Source organism: Electrona antarctica, assembly GCF_951216825.1.
Source record: "Electrona antarctica genome assembly, chromosome: 9".
Classification (NCBI taxonomy): Eukaryota; Metazoa; Chordata; class Actinopteri; order Myctophiformes; family Myctophidae; genus Electrona; species Electrona antarctica.
The window spans coordinates 40,657,887-40,677,447 of record NC_136790.1 but is presented as its reverse complement, the minus strand read 5'-3'; the positions used below and the strand labels follow the sequence as shown (position 1 = coordinate 40,677,447).

The window sequence follows — 19,561 nt, the reverse complement described above, 5'->3', positions numbered from 1 at the left end:
GATAATTGTTTATATGCCCACTAGACACCTTAAGATAGCTGTTCTTCGTTAGCATCTTCTGAGGAGTAAAGCAGCACAGCGCACTTCGACTTCGCTGAGTATTTAGTTTATGAAACAACAATAATAAAGATAAGAAATATACATAGTATATCCGAGAAGCAAGGTTCCAGACAGCATTCTTAATGAAGCTAAGTCATTGGTTGCAGCCAATCAATGCTGTGGTTGTATTAACAGAACTGAGCATCAATTAGTTAGATTCATCAACAGTGTGGCCTGGTCCTGTTCCTAGCTTCATCAAAGCTGTAGGATTTGTATCCTGATATGTCCTGAGATTCAGGGTCATAACGAAATGTAATAATTGTATATGGTGAAAAACATTTTTCTTTTTTATATTAAAATGTAGCACATAGATTTATGTTATTTTTGTAGTGGGTGTTGAATATTAAGAAGCTGGCTGTGAGTACCCCGGAAGCCAAAGGTTAATCCTTCCCTACCCTTAAGCAGTGGAATGTGCTTCTTGGAAATTGCTTTTTTTAAAGCAGTTAAGCAGGGGGGGGAAGAAAAAAGAAATCGTCCTAGTGTATGCCCTGTGGACCCCCGCCCCCCTTTTTATCAATTCCCCTCACCAGTGGTGAAGTGCCCTTCGTAGGTTCTTGCCCCTGTCCCTGAGAGACTCTGCATGCCTCTGCTCTGCCCTTGGCTATGCATACAACAGTAGGATATAGTAGCATGCCACTTTAGTCGGGAGAACTAGACGACATGGCCAACAAAAGATAAAACTATTTGGGAAAAGTGTGGCAATGGTAAAAATAGCCTTCAAGTAAATAATGTAAGATATATTGGGAGAATCAAATAAATTAGATATGGTCAACCTGAATTATGTTACATAATTGATGCACTCAGTCGTACGTTGTATGCTGACTGTCAACAGAAATGCATAAATAATACAAAATATGACTCTCAAAAAGGTAAAGAGGGGCATGGGGGAGTACTGGACCAGAATCATTTATTTGTAAACACTCTTCTGTCTGAGGTAGGCCTACTACAGTTCTGTCAGCTGTCAGACACAATGCTAGGATGACATTCAGGGGGAGATTCTTCTTATTATGCAATCTTTAATCTTGGCTATAACTGAGCATTTTGAAAAATAACAAAATTCATCATCTCTTAGACATCACCTGTCTAAGGGAAAGTGAACTGAAAGATGGATTTTCAGGCTTGTTTTCAGTGATAGTGCCTTATTGCCAGTGATCTGTATTTTTTGAGGAAAGGTGTCAGGCCATTCCACACTTGGGTGGCAGTGCTGCAGAAGGAGAATTTACCCATGTTTGTTTTATAAATGGGTGGTACAAGATCGTTGTTCTCGCTCCCTCTAGTATTGTGGCTGTGGGTGTTGCTCACTTTTTGGAGGTGATTAGTCAGGTATACTGAGGGCAAAGCCACATTTACAATTTTGAATGTGTTCATTGAAACCTGAGGATCGTGACAGCCTGACAGGATGCCCAAAGGTCTAGGGAGGCTTTGAGAGGTAGGCGTTTTGGAGAGGAAGCAGATGGCTCACGCTAAAAGGAAAGGGCCCTTGTTATGGTCTTCAACAGCCCCACAGAGAACAGGGTAATTAAATGAAATTTTAATCAGATTCCTCAAATTAAAATGTCCAGCTGGATAGTTTGCAGCAAGAACCCAGACCAAACCGTATACCCAACTTCTCTTCATTACATTTGTGTCACTGGTGACCATGGAATTCTCAGACCAATACAAACTCATGTGATTATATTCAAGGTGATGATTACTGCTAAATTATTCCATTCACAGTTCTGCTGACGGGAGGCAAAGGGACCACCACAGTGGGTGGCCACAGAGGATAGACTCGACTGGAAGGAAGCCATCAGCAAAACAACGCAATGGCACTCACAGCCTCACAGGAGGATTCATTATTAGATTTGTGTGCAAAAACACTGAATATATAGGATTTAATTTTGTTTAGTCTGCAAATATTTCACCTGCAAGTGTCACTGTAGTTATTCAAATTGTGTTTCACGATGTCTAATGCAAAATAAAAAAAATCACACCTGTGTGGAGTGAGTGGTGCAACTCCGTGTGGGGGTCCCTGGAGAACGCGTCCAGGGTGCCGGCCCGCGTCCAAAACGGTAGAGAAATGACAGTTACTGCATCCAGACCCCCAGACCCCCAGGAACACGCCCAGGGGGACGGGCCGGTTCCGGCGAGCCGCCCTGCGTCCGAATTCCGAAACAGTTGAGAAATGATAGTTACCGTGTGGGGGTCCCCAGGGGGTCCCTCTATTCTACTGTACTATTGTAGTAATAGGTTTGGGGTAATTTACTACACTATCACTGTACTGTAGGCTACTGTCACACCAGAAATCATTATAAGTTAATATGTGTGTGTGTGTGTGTGTGTTAGGCTGCGTAACAGTGACACTATAACTCTATGTTCACACACACACACACACACACACACACACACACACACAGCTGTGTCCCAGGCAGCCAGTCAGCCAGGGACACAGCCAGCCAGCCAGCCAGGGACACAGCCAGCCAGCCAGCCAGCCAGGGACCCAGGGACACACAAATCTCCGTAATGGAGTGGCTGCACTACTCAAATAGAAAATGCTGACAGAGATATGTTCTGATAGGCCTACTATAGCCTTCAGTTCATTTTGTGATCCAACGTGAATTTAATGAGTGTATAACTGCAGACTACGATGCTGTACCATAACACAGCCTAGTCTAGTTTAATGCATTGCGAGTCATCTCACTCCAACACACATGGTCTGGCATACAGCAAATCAAGAGCCCAGTTCCCCTCCCGTTCCTGCTCCTCCCGCCCCGTGCAGGGTCCCTTCATGCATCTGTCCGATAGAAAGCATCGGTGGCCAGGAATCTTGTCATGCCTGACCGCGAGTCTACTTCCTGGATGGAAGAATGGGACGTTTCCCACACAGCTTTCTTCGTACTCTCCACGTTGTCCTTCTTCGACGTGCGGGGACGGCAGGGATAATCACTGAATAACGACCGCGCGGTCTAATCGATACTATTTGACCACTTTTTTCTGCAGTTAAAGAGGGCGATTGATCGCCGACGGACTCTATACTGACTTTGGGAATTTCGCTATGTAGAAGCTCGCTCCGTGCAAGGTCGAGACGAACTGCTTGTGAACTCTTTTCGCACGGGTCTGCGTCTACTCCTCGAAGCAGATGCCTCCTCAGCCGGGGTTGGAGACGACTGATCTGGGATTCAAACGGAGACTGTCGTAGGCTAGCTTAAACGCAACACCTTTATTTTGTTTTGTTTTGTTTTATTTTACCTTGCATTCGAACGTTTTGTCAACTTGACCTCAAGCTGCCGTTGAGCGTATGTGATTTTAAAACCTCAAAACTTTGTCACCCGTTGCCTTCTTGTTGCTCTCGATGAGTATTCTAACATGCGGAGAATACGGGAACCGAGTTACTGGTGGATCGTATCCTTAATGTTTTTAACCTTGCCCAAACACATAGACTGTCACCCTGGTAAGTAGTTTCAAAATTGATGACCATTTGCTACATCTATGCATGCAACCTTTTAGCGATGCCATTTGATCAAGGGCGAGCCGAGGGTTGATATCCAAAATTAAAATGAAGAGAAATGTCAGCTGCAGTGTGACATTATGAACTGATTTCTACTGTGCTACTACTCATACCATGATACCATAATATAGTCAGCGACCCTTTCAAGAGTCAAAGACTACGGTATTTAGACGAGTTTGGTTGTAGCGTTTGTTAGAGGGAAATTCAGAATTCATATTGTGTATTAACATTTGACGGACACTTGCAAGTCCTGGCTTAAAGTATTAACATTGTCAGCGTTATTATGATCAGTTATTCATAGTGTACAACGGTGTCGATTCACTGCGTGCACCAATTTAAACTTAATCTTAGACTTAATCTTTAGTTAGACATGACGCACGTCACGCACCCATTGCACATTATTATGGACAATGCAATGTATTTTCTTGAAGTAATGTGCATGGCAGCCATGCTGCACAGGTTGACATCGAGTATGACATTTGTATACGGTCTCGTTTAGTTGATGTACAGTGGAAGTGATGGAACAACAGAAGCCCATACACTCACATTCTCCCCCAATCCCCTCGTTCCCGACCCTTCCTCTGCAGGCTATACTGCATACAGTTTATTCCTGGCATGTTTCAACAGACCTGTGACATTTGTAGGCAGGACTCGGAGCTTTATGCAGTAATTACAGATCCATTTTCTCGCTTTGTTTTATAGAACATTTCACACATATTTGACAAACTCTTATTGGAGAGCAACATCACAAATGTTTCCCCCTTTTGGTTCATACAGTTAATAAGCCTATTGTCATCCCATATCCATTTCAGTAAAGAAACCCCACCTTTTTTGTCTGTTTTAAATTCAATATTTGTAACGGGTTATTTATATTTGAAAGTGGAATATTATTGAGGCATCCTAACTTGTGGAAATCATCAAATATTAGGCTATGTGTTTGTTGTTGGGATCCCTCTGTTGTGTTGATGCTTTAACTTTTCTTTGTTTTTGATACACATCCATATGTTGTGTTTTGTCATTCTTCAAATGAAGTTGAGCAGATGCAGGTGGATGGATTGAGGTCCATATTTCCCACATGTAACTTGGCAACACACCTAAGAGGTCATAATGCACAATGTCAAGCTGAGAAATATGGTGTAACTTCTTCAAATCTAGGCTCCTACTCACTATTACACACATGTGATCCTATACAAATACATTAGTCTTTGGTGTGTGTGTGTGTGTGTGTGTGTGTGTGTGTGTGTGTGTGTGTGTGTGTGTGTGTGTGTGTGTGTGTGTGTGTGTGTGTGTGTGTGTGTGTGTGTGTGTGTGTGTGTGTGCAGTGTAGACCTAATGTGCAGATACAATTGCATGGGGTTATTGTTTTATGATCACACTGAAGTGTTATTTTACAGTATAATTAATCTTATCTCAAGTCCATTCATCATACTGTTTCAGTGTTTTTTGTTTTGTTTTGATCATATTTGCCTTTCTGTCGAAGATACTCGGGGCTGGTCTCAGTATAGCATGATAATTGATTGCTTAACAATATTACCCATAGCAACTATACTATAGTCCACATCATTTCTTCTGTCTAGCTCAGCATCCAAACCAAAAATGACATGCTGGCCACAGTGGCCAGTGGCTTCAGGCAGACCTGTTTTCAGAGAGGGAGAGGGGAGAGGGAGAGAACGAGGGAAACGAGAAATGCTGCTGGACAAATGACTGTACTTTCCTGTGTTTCATGACAATAGTGATTTATGTCCTCGCAATAAGGCACTATCACTGAAGGACGTATGCTGCACTGAAGGACTTGGCCATATCAATATGTCCTTGTCCTCCAATCACCTCACCCCCGTTTCCCTTAAACAAGCTTGCTCTGAAGTGTAATGCTATGTCAGGATTGCTTAATGCCGTCATTCACCATCTAGGGAATATACCATTTACAGAAAGTGTGCCTTTCCCACCATGCTGATGCTTGTATGCATTCTTATGGCCACCATTTGCCACAAATTGAAGTGCTCATATATAAGACTCCTTGCTTGGTAACTTTTTGTTGTTGTACTACTATCTATCTGGTATATATTTGCAGCTGGTTTATTTGAATTGAAATCAGAGCATGATTATTCACATACTACTTTGATACCATGCAAGCTCAAAAGAGTGGTAAGATCACCTTGAGAGAGACAGAGTTCTCTGTTTGGCATGTTGAAGAAAAACAAGATCTATCCTCCTTAACTGTTAGGCCCATTAAGTTCAAGGGGTACATTGTAGCCATGGTTTGTGTAAGTGGTACAGTAGGTGTCAAGGTGACATTACAAATGATCATATTGAATTCAACATCATTCACTTCAATTGTACATTAATTACAATGCGTGGCTTTCCACTGATTATTTCAACTAAGTTCACAACATGGTTAGTTGGTCAATGCTCCATTCTGTAAAGGAAGGGCTGGCCGCTGGTCTGGATTTCCCAGAACAGCCCAGACTATATTGTCTGGCTGAAGTTTTGTGTCCCTATATTGTTGTTACTGCAGCCTAAGCCTTCTTGAAAAGGCATGGGCTGTAAGACTTCTTAAGAAGCAAATCATGCATATATGTTTATTGTTTATGACCATTTTGTAGATAAAGCTACGTAAATACTTTAGTATGGCATGTTATTGATTCCGGGTCAGTAATAGTTTAATGTCTCTGACAGGGTAGTCTCTCCAACTTACAATTTCACCACAATCCTGAGTTAGTTGCACAATGTTCCTTGCACACAATTATAATGTGCTTATAACATTGTAACACTCGCTAAAATGTTTATAGTCATGTATGACAAGTAACTTATAACAAAGTTTATAACGTATTATACCAGTGATGGTTATAATGCCGTGGAACAGCACATAACTATAGTACCATAACTTAGTCAGTTATAACCAGTGCCTTATAATGTATTATGTGCCTTTAAAAACATGTTATGTACTGATGATCACCAATTACTTAAAGCAGCAACTTTCCTCTTCCCAGTTTAAATCGGGTAGTGTTTGACACGATCTAAATGCCTCAATAGAAGAGCAGGTAGACAAAATACAACCACACAAATTGTAGAAATTATATCGTATTAACGTACTCTACCTTACAGGTTGGACAAAATGTAATAATAATTCATTAACCCTAGAACACTAAACATCTTTTTTGTTACACCATCACTAAAAACAGGTATATTTTACCCAATGTAAAATATTCCATAAAAATATTTCTCATCAAAATATATTGAAGTACAGCAATACATCTAGGCAACTTGAGGTATTGTTTTTTTTTTAATATATGTTTTTGTTGGTAGAAAGTTTCAACAATAAAACAGTTGAACATACCTTTTTTGTACTCTTTTTTTGAGTGGTGTAAACCACTCCTACAACTGGCTTTGTTAGTCTGTGCAGAAAAAATGAGCATGGTTGCTATGTTCACCCTGTTCACCCGGGTGTGATTTCATTATTGAGTGGTGTAAACCACTCCTACAACTGGCTTTGTTAGTCTGTGCAGAAAAAATGAGCATGGTTGCTATGTTCACCCTGTTCACCCGGGTGTGATTTCATTACGTCAGACATGATTTCATTACGTCAGACAGGTTATATAAGACCTTACACCACTCAGTTCACACGGGTGTGATTTTTTTATATATATATTTCATCATGACTTTTTCACAAAAAATAGATATCATGGGAGGGCAAAATCGGTGAAAAACGTGCATATTATTTTTTTAAATATTCCTAAAAAAAAGAAATGGAGCTGGGAACTTGGTCTCAAGTCCACCGATTCCTGGGACATGTGAGAATGGTCCAGTGAAGGGGGAAAAACACAAACAAAAAAAAGTCTATTGTGGGTTTATGGGATTTTTCTCTATAAACCTACCTTCTATGATGTCACTGATCATCATGAAGGTGCAGAAAGACCCGCCCACCTCAGACATCAGCAACATTATGAAAATATAATTGTCCGGGTGAAAATCACCCGTGTTTATTGTTCTAGGGATAAAAAAAGGTTACATAGTCACTATGTCATAGTGACTTGAGGCTTTGAGTTGTTTTGGAGAAGGCTGTGAGTGATGGTACCAAATTGACAATTGTGCTGGCAATGTCCCTGTCTTTCATGTGGACAAATAACTTTCAGTTGAGGTTGAGTAGATGAGGTTGAGTAGATAATATGGCAGCATGAAATATGGAGGAAGTAGATTAATTTGTCCTATCATTATCCTTATGTTTGGAACACTAAATCATGGCAGATTGTAAAAAAGCAGCTGCACCCAACCTCAACATTACAGACTTGAGATTTATGCCTTATTAGCATTAAATGTTCTTTTTGCTCAATTAAATGAAGATAGCTGTTTGTAATGAAATAAACTTCCAAATCTGATTTGAAGCTTCATAAACTTTCATAGATAATAGATTGTTCTCTGCAAGCAGTAACAGTTGATGTTCACTCTTCTGCCTGGCACAGAGCAGTGAGGTGATTCTAACAGTCCACCGGTGTCTGAGCATGAGCGGAGACACTCCTCATTAAACCCTCGCAGAGATGATGTTTGTTTTTTTCTCAGTTAACACTGAGAGATCAGTCCCTTTAGCTCTTTCCTCTGTGGAGTTAGAACCAGTTTGAGACGCTTTCACTTTTCACACGCTGACTGATTCCCCTGTATAACCTTGAAACCTGGTAGATTATTATTTTGAACACCTTCCTCACAGCAATAGGAGAGCATTACAATTTACAATTTAGGCATTTAGCAGACATACACAGAGCATCATGAGAGGTATTATTTATGGTTTGTTCATAGTTTGTCTACAAAAAAAGAATGAAGCATATAAGCCTACAGTTAGAACAGTATGTCTCTGATCTTTCATTTGCCCAGTGTATATCAAAAAGCTTAATACTTTCCCTTATTTTTATAATTTGACCAAACTAAACCACCAGTAACTATGGCTTTATAACAAATGGCAGTAGTTTCTGCTGTGAACATATTTGTCCCAGCTAATTTCTGAGAAATCCAAATGGGAGGATATGCTGAGTTAGATAGTTTTGGAGGCAGAACAGGGGCTTACAGACTGCCCTATCGATCCTGTTGACATGCTTCCCTTTGGGTAATGCAAATGTTTCCATTCTTCAATGCAAACATTCAAAGCCCCCTGTTAGTGGAACCGAAATTAACTCGGGATCTGAATAACATGTCCTTTCGCTATTTGACATTTTCATATTTCAGAATGACATGGTTTCAGGCATTCTCAACAAAGACAACTATTGTATTTAATAAAAGGAGAGAAAAAAAAGAAGGATGGGTAACATAAAAAATGGCCTGAGGAATACAAAATACATGGTACTCCTAAAGACTTGATGTCTTGCAGCAGAGGATGTATGTTATTGTCATAGTCTAAACCTCACAGCACCAGTGTTTATCACAGCTGAGAGCACTTCTCCCCAGGTAACCACTAATCATCTAGGGATTCTAGAGCTCATCTGTTCTTGCAGTAAACAACCATCTCAAGACAGAGGTTGGAACTCTCTTCCTTGTCAGCCTCGAGGCTTATTTATACTTAGTTATGCGTCGGTGTCGTACTGTACGTCGAAAATAGCCGATCTACAAGCTCAGAGCGCAGTGCACCGCAAGAATCACGGGATCTTGGGCGCCGATGGCCTAGTGGTTAAGGCGTGTACCATATACAGGTATAGGCTCTGTGTGAAGCATCCTGACAGATTCCCAAATTTTCCGTGTTCGATTCCCAAGTCCGACTGACCTTTGTGCGTGTCACTCCCTGACTCTTTCCCCGTTTCTTGTATATCAATATACCGTAGGCAGAAAGGCCCCACAATTATCTTTAAAAACAAAGGTCACAGGAAAGTGTCTCTTTCTAGGCTCTCTGGCTGTGCCATTGCGCAAAAAGTGTTGAATAGGCCTTCACGATATTGGTGAAAGAATTACTGAGTGTGTAATTCTGACAAATTGGGGAAGGACCATTTAAATTTGACACAATAGCTGACCCACAGATCTTCTTGCCTATAGTTATCAGCAGTCTTTCTTGATTACAGATAACATCATCATGGCAATGTATATTAGTAATTAAGATGTTTTCTATAATAATGCTAAATATTATGACATTTCTGTAATCAATTATTACCATGTTGTCACTGTTATTGCCCCTAATTCACAGTGATTATGAATTCATTGGGAAAACGGTAGTCAGAGTAAATGTAGTAAATTGAAAGTAAATGTAGATAATTGAGTTTTGCGATGCATTTCTATTCATAGTATAGTAATGATTAAGAGCTAGCCTAATAACCCACAGGTGAAATACTAAAACTAACTGGCCAGTTAGGCAGTTACTATCTCTGTCCTTATTCTTTCATTTTAATCCCTAAATTGATGATAATTTCCTACACCTTAATGGAGAAAGGCTAGCATGAGGCCATAATAAAGATGAAAGAAGACAAAATGCTGTTAGGCATGCATAATGGAAATTGATTTGCGACTTAAAGAAATATCACATAATTGCCTTGAGTCACAGAATCATTACCTTGAGTCAGACAAGTACCCCTCTGTTGAATGCTGTTCTTCCGCCTTTGTTTGCACTTAGCTTTTGGATAGCCTTTGTGTTAGCGATTGGATTCCTCTTACTCTGAGATGGGTCACACATGAGCAAGCAATCAGTGTCAAGAAAGTTTCAATGACATGTATTAGTTATCTATGTATTATGTTACTTCATAAGGGACTGACAGAGTGTGCAATATAAGATTCTGGATTAAGAATAACTTAAAAACAGCAGTGTTTCAAGAAATAGATTTTGGATAGGCCTGCAAAAACTGTATAGGCAGGATTTTACAGCATGGCTCCTTGGAGGCAAAGCCATGTATAGCCATGTGTGTGTTTCTGTCCAGGTCATCAGATCGTTATGTATTTCACACTACCTTTTTTTTTTAATCGTCTGTCATTATATCTTTGGCTTTCACACTTAACGATTGATAGCAGACTAGGGATCACACAATGCAAGAGTTCACCAAGATGCAATCCGGACCCGATACATATAGGCTACATTTGTTTTGTTTTTTATTCCAATTCATTTTGACGTCTCACGTACGTGTCGTGCAGGATCTCTCTCTCTCTCTCTGATTCTGACACTGTTTTATCAACATTATTCAAGTGGTTTTATAGACTATTTAACAGCAATATTAGACTAGTATAGCTACCAATAATATCAATATGTTTGACAGTTGGAATACCCAAGGAATAAGTATGACACCTTAATTTACCTATGGATTCACAGAATAAAGGTTATATCCATTGATCGATACAGACACAGCTGTCCTGTGCTCTCATTGGCTGTAAGACAGACCTTCTCGGGATGCGGTCGCAACCCCGTTCATACTGTATGATGTTCAGTCGGCGAGAGAGCCATATATCAAACCTGTTAGATATTCAGAAACACTCGGGAAGGCATCAGCGAGCGCTTGGATCGTCTCGCAGAGCCTTTCGCACACATTGAGCGAAACCTCTGCGATCAACGCCTGATCTTGCGTCAGATTGGGGGTTTTGTCGGCGAGTGCCAAAAAAGCTGCAGTGTGTGGGGCCATAAAACACTATGAAGAGTGTTCACATAAACCTATATTTGCTGGAAATAAATGGAGTGGAAAATGACTTCTCTACTCAATATGAGATTACACGTGTTAACATGACGTCATAAACATCTTTTACGAGAACTGGAAGCCTTCTTGTTTGTGCTAAATTGCCACATGCATGGGCCTGGATCTGAATGCCTGCACGTTCATTTACAAAATAGGCTTTATTTTGAATGCTAAGTGAGTGAAACAGACTGGCTTGTGACGCTACTCACTCTGCACTCTGCTAGTGATCTGGTTTAGAGAGGATACAGAAAGTGTCTGTTATACATACTGCTTACTGCTTACTGCTTACTGCTTATACATACAGTTGGGTGCCACCGATATTGTCCCTTATCATTTGACCCATTTAGGCCTGACCTCAAAATTAAAAAAAATCCTTCTAAATCCTCCAGTTTTTTTAAATAAATATTTTCACGATTTTTCAAAAATAGCAGACCTACAAGCTCGTAGCGCGCCACTCGGTGGCGCGCTATGAGCTTGTAGATCTGCTATTTTTGAATAGCTAAATTATAACATAATGTTTAAAACACCAAAAGGGGTTCCCGCCCAAAATGGGTTAACTGTCCTTTTGCGCAGATCACGCAAACCTCAGCAAAAAGAAAAGGACAATATCGATGGCCTCCAACTGTACTGCAAAATACCAGATACAGTAAGTGCAGCGGTGCAGCGGTGCAGCGGTGGCCGAACGGATAGCGGCGCGGTCTAGATACCGGAAGGTTCCCAGTTCGAACCAGCCGTCCGACACGTTAAAATTACCACCGCTGAAATGCCCTTGAACAAGGCATCAACCACTACGATGAAATGTGTTCTATGAGCAGGGCCTGGCTGGAAACAAGTTCTTGAGCTTAGCCCAGATACCCTGGGTAAATATAGATTTCATTTCATTTCATTTCAGTAGGTTGGCTCTAGTTCGTATCTTGGCACACAACAGAGCAGTAAATGGAACCCAGAGTTTCCACATACTGCCGGAAGACTGGTGATGTGTGAGTTTATATCCTGGAGTGGCCAATTCAATGGAGTTCAGAGGAGGAGTAACGTAATGGCATTTATCAAGGGGGATTTAGCACAGACCCACTGCTACAAGCAGAGTGACCTGTTGGGGCTCAGGGCTTTTCAACTCTTATATTATTAATATTAAGCAGTCAATAATGTTTGCCAATTTTTTATACCAATTTAACCATTATGCCAATTAAGCCCCCTCACACTTCTATGTTGCAACTTGCCACATCACAATCACTTCTATTGTACCCTACTGGTACCCTCCTGCCAGTGATATGAGGAGCCCCCATCAGGAGAAAGTAGTGCCTTCATCCTGTCACACTCTGTCCTTGAGTGAGGGTAGTGTGTGCACAAAAAAGGTACTGAGTCAGCTTTCAACATACTCCCAAAAATACTATGTTCAAATTTGCAGGAATACTCAAAAGCAGCAAGAATACAGAAAATATCAAGTCGGAGTCCTTTCTATGCCAAAAGCAATCTGTTTTATTCACCTTTCCCAAAGTGTCCAGTGCAACAAAATGGTGTTCCAACAAGAATACAGCAACGCTATTTACAACTACTGTCCAGGTTGGTCCTCACTCCATTTCAGCCCTACATTGACTGCTCGAAAGTGGCAGGTCCCCCTTCTTAAGCAGGCTAGGCCCCTCCCACTGGACTGTACCAACCTTAATTGATTCCACAATTAAGCCTATTCCTTGTCCAGAGACAATACTTTTAACACATAATCACATTTAACACTTGTATAATCACATTTAAATCAATACACATTATCCACAATAATTCACATTATTTACAAAAACTATACAGTTTGTCTGATCCAGTGTGATGGACTGAGCATGCTCCCTACAATGGAGTCAGGCATCAGGAAAGAAACATGCGCAATGGGCTACATGCAGCCAGCCAACACTTCCGCGTTCAGCTTCCTTGGTCTTAACTGCGCATGTTTCTTTCCTTCCATGGAGCACCATGGAGCAACATGGCGTCGCCCGTACGGTCTTCGCGTCTCGTCCTCTTTAGACAGTCCTTGGCCAGAACCAGGAAGCACTGTAGTAACAAGACATGTCAAACATTTTCCAAACAACATGATTTACTTAACTTAAATAATAAAGCTGAGATTTTAACCCAGTGTGAACTGTGACCTTATTTCTACATAATAATAATTATTATTATTAATAAACATCATCATCATCATTTGTCGACTGCTGTCGAGATCGTGGATTCCACAATATTACGTCAGACTTCCCGGTCCTTCATTGCCATCCCCAGTTCCTGCTTACTGATGCCTGTGTCCCTAGCGATGACATCAGGGAACGACAGTTTTCTACCTCTGGTCTGCTTTGAGGCAGGACTCCAGAGAAGAAGGGAAGATATAACCTCATTGTCAGCTCTGTAGCAGTGGCCGGCAAACTGTGTTCTTCTGGATCGGACTAGTGAAGAAACACTGGGAAGGTTTCCATATATTAGATTAGTCGATGGGTGGCTCTTCCAAGACAGATTTTGCGCTCTCATTAGAAGGCGGGTGTCAGTGCCATCCAACCGTTTCTCTAGTTTCTTTGAAAGTGTCCATGTCTCGGAGCCATAGAGTAGAATCGGCTCAACGGTCGTCCTGAATATTTTTACTTTTAACATCTTACTAAGCTGGGATGACCAGATCTTATGCATGTCATTGCAGGCTGACCAGGCCATACCCTTCCTAGTTTGAAAGTCCTTTTGGAAAGAAGATATATATGATATATATATGAATTTATAATTAAACATAATTTAGGGGAGAACACAGGAAAACATTCAACAAACTGTTAGATGAGTCAGTGGCAGGGTAATCTGCTACACTAATCTTGTTCAAAACCCTCTGCTGCTGACAGACAGAGCTGACCCATCCCATGTCCGGCTTCCCTACTACACGGCTAATTGTGTTCGTTTAGAGCTGAATGCACAATCGTGGACAGGTACTACCCTGCCCTGCCCTGGCCATAGACTCTTCATCTTGTTTAATACCAAGGCACTTTAGGCCTACAGTTTAAGTTAGTAGTTCAGGCTTTGAAAACAAATCTCGTCACGGGAACATAATGTCTAGTCTAAAAAAATAAACATGAACATTGGCACCAACTTATGTGATCAGTTTTCGACATAATTTTCTACCACGCTGCTTGCTTTGATACAGTACTTAATACCAATTTAAAGTAAGTTTCTAAGTTTCTATTTGAGACAAAAAGTTCTCAAATAGGACTGTTCAAGTTACAACTTTTTAGTTGGTTATTTCTTAGAGAATTCTGAAAAGTAGGAACCTATGTTTTTACAACTTTTTAGTTGGTTATTTCTTAAAGAATTCAGAAAAAGTTCGCTACTTTTTCTGAACATCGGATACAATGCTAAAAGATTTTAAAGACGGGACTCTGGCGGCATGTGAATTCAGGCATCTCTCCCTGCTTCATGCAAAAACAAAATAGCAGTGGTCTGCATGTGGTAACCATGGAGACTCGGCCACACTGAATCAAACATAACCAAATGAAACCTGTACCATCATCAATATCTCTCAATGCTGCTGACTATAATGATACATGTTCTTCCTTCATGCTGTGAATGCCATGGCGATTTAACATCCTGTAACAATGGCAGTTACTTGATTAGCTAACTAAGTTTACATAGCAAATAGTTGAATCTATTAACATAATACATACACTGACTGTAGTGTACATGTCTGCTGTCCTACATTTCTGGCGTAGAGAAGTCATTTAAAGTAAAGTAAAACTACTAGACTACATCTAGTGTGCCTCGAATAACTTTATTGACATGTCAATGAACTTGTCAACCTGTAGGTGTCCTACTCGCTCCTACGTTGCTGTCTCAGTTTGTTGAAGAGAGACCATTTGTTTTGGGTGCAGCCGTCAGGACATGAGGAGGCTCTGGGGGCAAATGGTGTGTGAGACTGTCTTTGGTGCCCCCTATGAGCAGAAGTGGAAGTGCTAGAGGCCACTCAACATGCGATTCCAATTTGGGCATGATTGGATGTGAAGCCTGTGGAACCATTGCGGCTCAATACTCCACCGCTCCTGAATGAAGTGTCTGGTGCAACGCACAGGTCCTGCGCTGCACCTGGTGAGAGCAGGAGTGGACCTGGTGAGACGTAGGAGGGACCCGGACAGGAGTTAACCCACAGAGCCTAGTCCTTCCACGCGCCAGACCTCCCAGTCCTGGCAGAGTAGTTCGGGAGTGGCGGACTGTGTTGCCCTGTCTTTCCCTAATGGGACTGATCGTGGGTAGCTACTGGGACTTAAGTCGGGACTTGATCACCCCGGCTGGGTCACCTGAGTGAGGGGTATGATGTTGCGAGACCCGAAACCATGATGACCTTGGGATACATCACATCATACGTCCCAGGTGCATCCATGCAATGTTTTTTAGTTCTTAGATGTTGCATTCACGATATGGTGTTTTTTTTGTAAGAAATAGGCCCTGCCCACAATGTTGAGAATCTAACTACTGGCAAACGTATGGGGTATACATGATTTGATTTGGTGTTGGGGTTATAATTTGGATCAGATTGGATGATGCATTCATGATTTGCAGCATTTGTTTTGCAAAACGGGCCTTACCTACAGTATGTAAAATCTGGAGACCCACCATGGAGACTGGGTTTGATTCCTCCATGGTGCCGTCATCGACTGCTACTGGTGGCAAATGGTAAAATGGTTGTAATTGAACAGGTTCGTAACAGAGAGTGGATTAATGTAAATGACTTTAAATCACTTAAGTAGTTAGTTGGCTTCTTCCACAAGCAGACATCCTTCAGTCTGTTGCTCATTTCAGCAGAATTGGCAAATAATCTTTAATATACGCATACTGTAGCATTATATCAACGGGTGAAACGGAAGCATGTGACTGCAGAGATTTGTTCCTCAGCTGTGATGTAACTGCCAGTGATTACTCTTCACTGTGTTTTCCCTGTGTCCTCCAGCCCTATGTTTCCAGTTATTTTTTATCTGCACTCATTTACAGAGTAAACAACGATTGTACCTTTTCAGTTAATTAAGCTTATTTTTTCATTTAGATACAGTGATCAAGTCGGCCCTAGCGCTCTGTAACAGCCATTGATGGCACAATTAACACACTATTTAGTGTATTGTGGGTATCATGAGTATAGTATACATATTAACCCATTCAAACCAAGGGGGCAGGCAGGCTTTCCAACGTTGAAGCTCTCCTCCCTAGTGGTAGGAGGAGGGACTACAGGCGGACCCGTGGATTCATGACCGGGAAACCCCGTGCAGCTGGGCTTTAACATTGAGCGCTCGGTTGCACTTCCGCATTTGACCACCAAAATTTGGTGGTCAAATGCGGAAGTAGACGTTCTCAGACGGTACTTCCGGCAGTCTTCCGGGTGCTTCAAAACGCCACTGAGCAACTTCCACTGACATGAATAGCTGGGGGGGCGGAGCTTCGCGCCAGTTCAGTCTCTATTATATATATACTCTATGATTCAAACCGGCAAAGCATCTGTGTCAGTTTATACTTTGGCTTTTCAAAAATTGCAGATATACAAGGCAAGCATCACTTTGCATCACTTCGTGCACATTCCTAACAGTTATTACAGCCAGATGACACATCGTTTTATTATGGCCTTGTTTTATCCTGTTCTGTTTGATCTTAATGCACTTATAAATGTAACATAGATTATTTCCACTTGAATGGATAGATGTGTGATGGTGTTAGGCCTGTCATTACGTTTCTATAGAGCATAATAGTATAATTTGGATTTGGTGCTCGGCTCTTGTTTAGGTTTTGAGAAAGACATGAAGAATGGTGACAATTATACCTTCTGCCATGCAGAGACAATATTACAGAGGTACTACCTCACTTTTTGTACTTCAAATAAGCATTGAAGTATCGATTACTAACATCAAAGAGTATTTAATGAGGAAAGCCGACTGCCTGTACCAGTATTTCCCAGGGCAGGCTAGAGAAGGTGTTTAAAAGTGGCACATGCAAAGTGTTCTTTCTGTGTGGCTTTGAGTCATTTGCCCTATGTTTACGTCAGCAGTACAGTAGGACAGTAGATAACCTTCTAACATCTTAAGGTCCTTTGAGATGGGCAACGGGTGACACAGGCATTGTCGCCTGGATTAACGACAGGTCTGCTCCAGGTCTGTTCATGAGGGGCGCGGGACATGTGTGCACGAAACGAGTACGCGCGTGCCAATTTCACGGGACTGCATGCTGCCACGAAAATACGCTTGCGTAATGATGTAATCGCCCCTCAACTTCTCTGCGCGTCCAAAATAAACGCACGCCTCTCATTGAAAATGAATTACTCTGCGCGTCAGTTGCTGCTTGTCTGAAAAGGCCTTTAATCAGCTCCTTGCCCCATGACCAAACGTTACACAACGGTTCATGCAAATCCAATCATAATTATTGGTAAGGTCTTTCTACCAGACAAATAGAAGGGTTCATGGAGTTCCTGAGCATATATTTACTGTGTCTGGGTCTTCAGATACCCTTCAGAGCTATTTGTGTGTTAACTAGATGGGCTCAAGTGACAGCCAGATAACTAACCCTTTATGTGTTTAATCAGAATCAGAAGCCTTTATTTACCATACATGAGACATGTTAGGGATTTGTTTCGGTAGTAGTTACAGATTGCAGTTACCACAGCTACCATGGGCGGCGATATATTATATATATCTGGTCAGGGGCTTAATTATAACCAAAGCGAAGCCAGAACCTCTAGTGTATGTACCGTACTTCACTTTACTACCATTGGGTAAGACAGAAAGGGGCAAGACTATGATTACAGATGACTAACAAGTATGAAAATTGGCCATTGCTGCTTGGTGTGTAGTTTCAGCCTATAGGCCTAGGAGGGCTTCTCCACAGGAAGTCTTACAGTTTGAACTCAGACAATAGAACAATGGTTCCTCAATGACTGCTAGCCTATATTGTGTGTGTGTGTGTGTGTGTGTGCGTGTGTGCGTGTGTGTGTGTGTGTGTGTGTGTGTGTGTGTGTGTGTTAATGGAAGAATGACCCCCCCCCCCCCCTCCTTTCTTTTTAATTATAAGCACAAACGTAGCTTACTGGCCATTTACAAATGGTTGAAGAATGATTTTACAATGTGCTATTAATCACATTGTTATTTAGGTTTTATTTATCACCACATTAACTTGGCATTGCTTTTCAAATAAAACAAAAGCCTAATTACTGTATAATGTACATCTACTTAGTTTCAGAGATGAAAACACATTTATAGATTTAGACATTATGGTGTCTGATTTAGTGAGATCATTTTTGCTTTTCATGCAAATTCTGGTTAAAATTTTGCATGGTTTTCTTCTTACAGTTTGTACTGAAACAACCAATAATATTTTCCTGCTGGCATTGGAATTAGGCTACAGCATCCAATCATAACTAACTACTCAATCAACATTTTGCCTCATGTTAAGTGCTTTATTCTAAACAGAGATGGCATGCAATCCCAACTGCAGTTTCTGCAACAGCTGTGCATAATTGCCTCCAACAATGTAAATGTTTTAATACATTGGATTCAAGCAGCCTCTTGCACTTAATTAAATTGTACGCATGTTGTAAAGTTAATGCAGCAGCAGAATCAATCGTGCATATTGTCCAGCATTGTCTAGTTTTCTTGACTTTTCCTAGTCAATTATTGTCTTGACTGACTTATCTATTTAGTAAGTAATAATTTAATTAATTTGGTTTCTCACACATGAAATTTCACATGTTTTGACATTTGTGTAACTTTTAAAGGGGATTTTTTCCCTAGCCCTTCTCTTTTTTTTTTTTACAAAAGTAAGTTGATAATTATGTATATTGACCAAAAAAAATTAAAAAAAGATATAGGGGAGCTGCTCCTGGAGCTGGAGCTGCTGCTGGAGGGGTCTAACGCTAGAACTCATATTCAATCAAAACCTACGCAATTGTTTTTTGTTTTTTGTTTACATCTGTTCTAGATGATGTGACAGCAACACTCCATGCATTGTTGACACTGCACTCTTCCTGGTCTACGTGAGCTGACGTTAGACCCCTCCAGGAGCAGGTCCAGGACTAGCTCCCCTATATCTTTATTCTTTAAAAAAAAAATGTTTTGGTCAATAATATACATAATTATCAACTTACTTAGGGTTAGGGAGAAATTCCCCCTTAAGTGCTCATTATGACATTATCATACAGATGAAACTTTCTCAGTAGTGTTATGATTCAACATTAGCGTGTTTCAATGAATTGTAATGATAATTCGGCCCGGTGGAGATAATAAATCCAGCACTTTGAAGGCAAGTATCAATGCATACAGATATGATTAGACCTGAAAGTACAGGAATTAGGTAGCTATGGAGGAAGTCT

At 41.0% G+C, this 19,561-nt stretch overlaps 2 protein-coding genes across 2 annotated transcripts in view; both read left to right on the top strand.

Moving 5' to 3' along the window:
- Window positions 1–19,561, top strand: part of cplane2 (ciliogenesis and planar polarity effector 2) — a 395,788-nt gene that overhangs the window by 236,181 nt on the left and 140,046 nt on the right. The window lies entirely within an intron of this gene.
- ca16b (carbonic anhydrase XVI b) overlaps window positions 2,916–19,561 on the top strand; it is a 128,047-nt gene continuing 111,401 nt past the window's right edge. Inside the window, 1 exon segment of the mRNA XM_079509913.1 lies at window positions 2,916–3,529. Coding sequence (XP_079366039.1) covers window positions 3,445–3,529 — 85 coding nt within the window. The 5' untranslated portion in view covers window positions 2,916–3,444.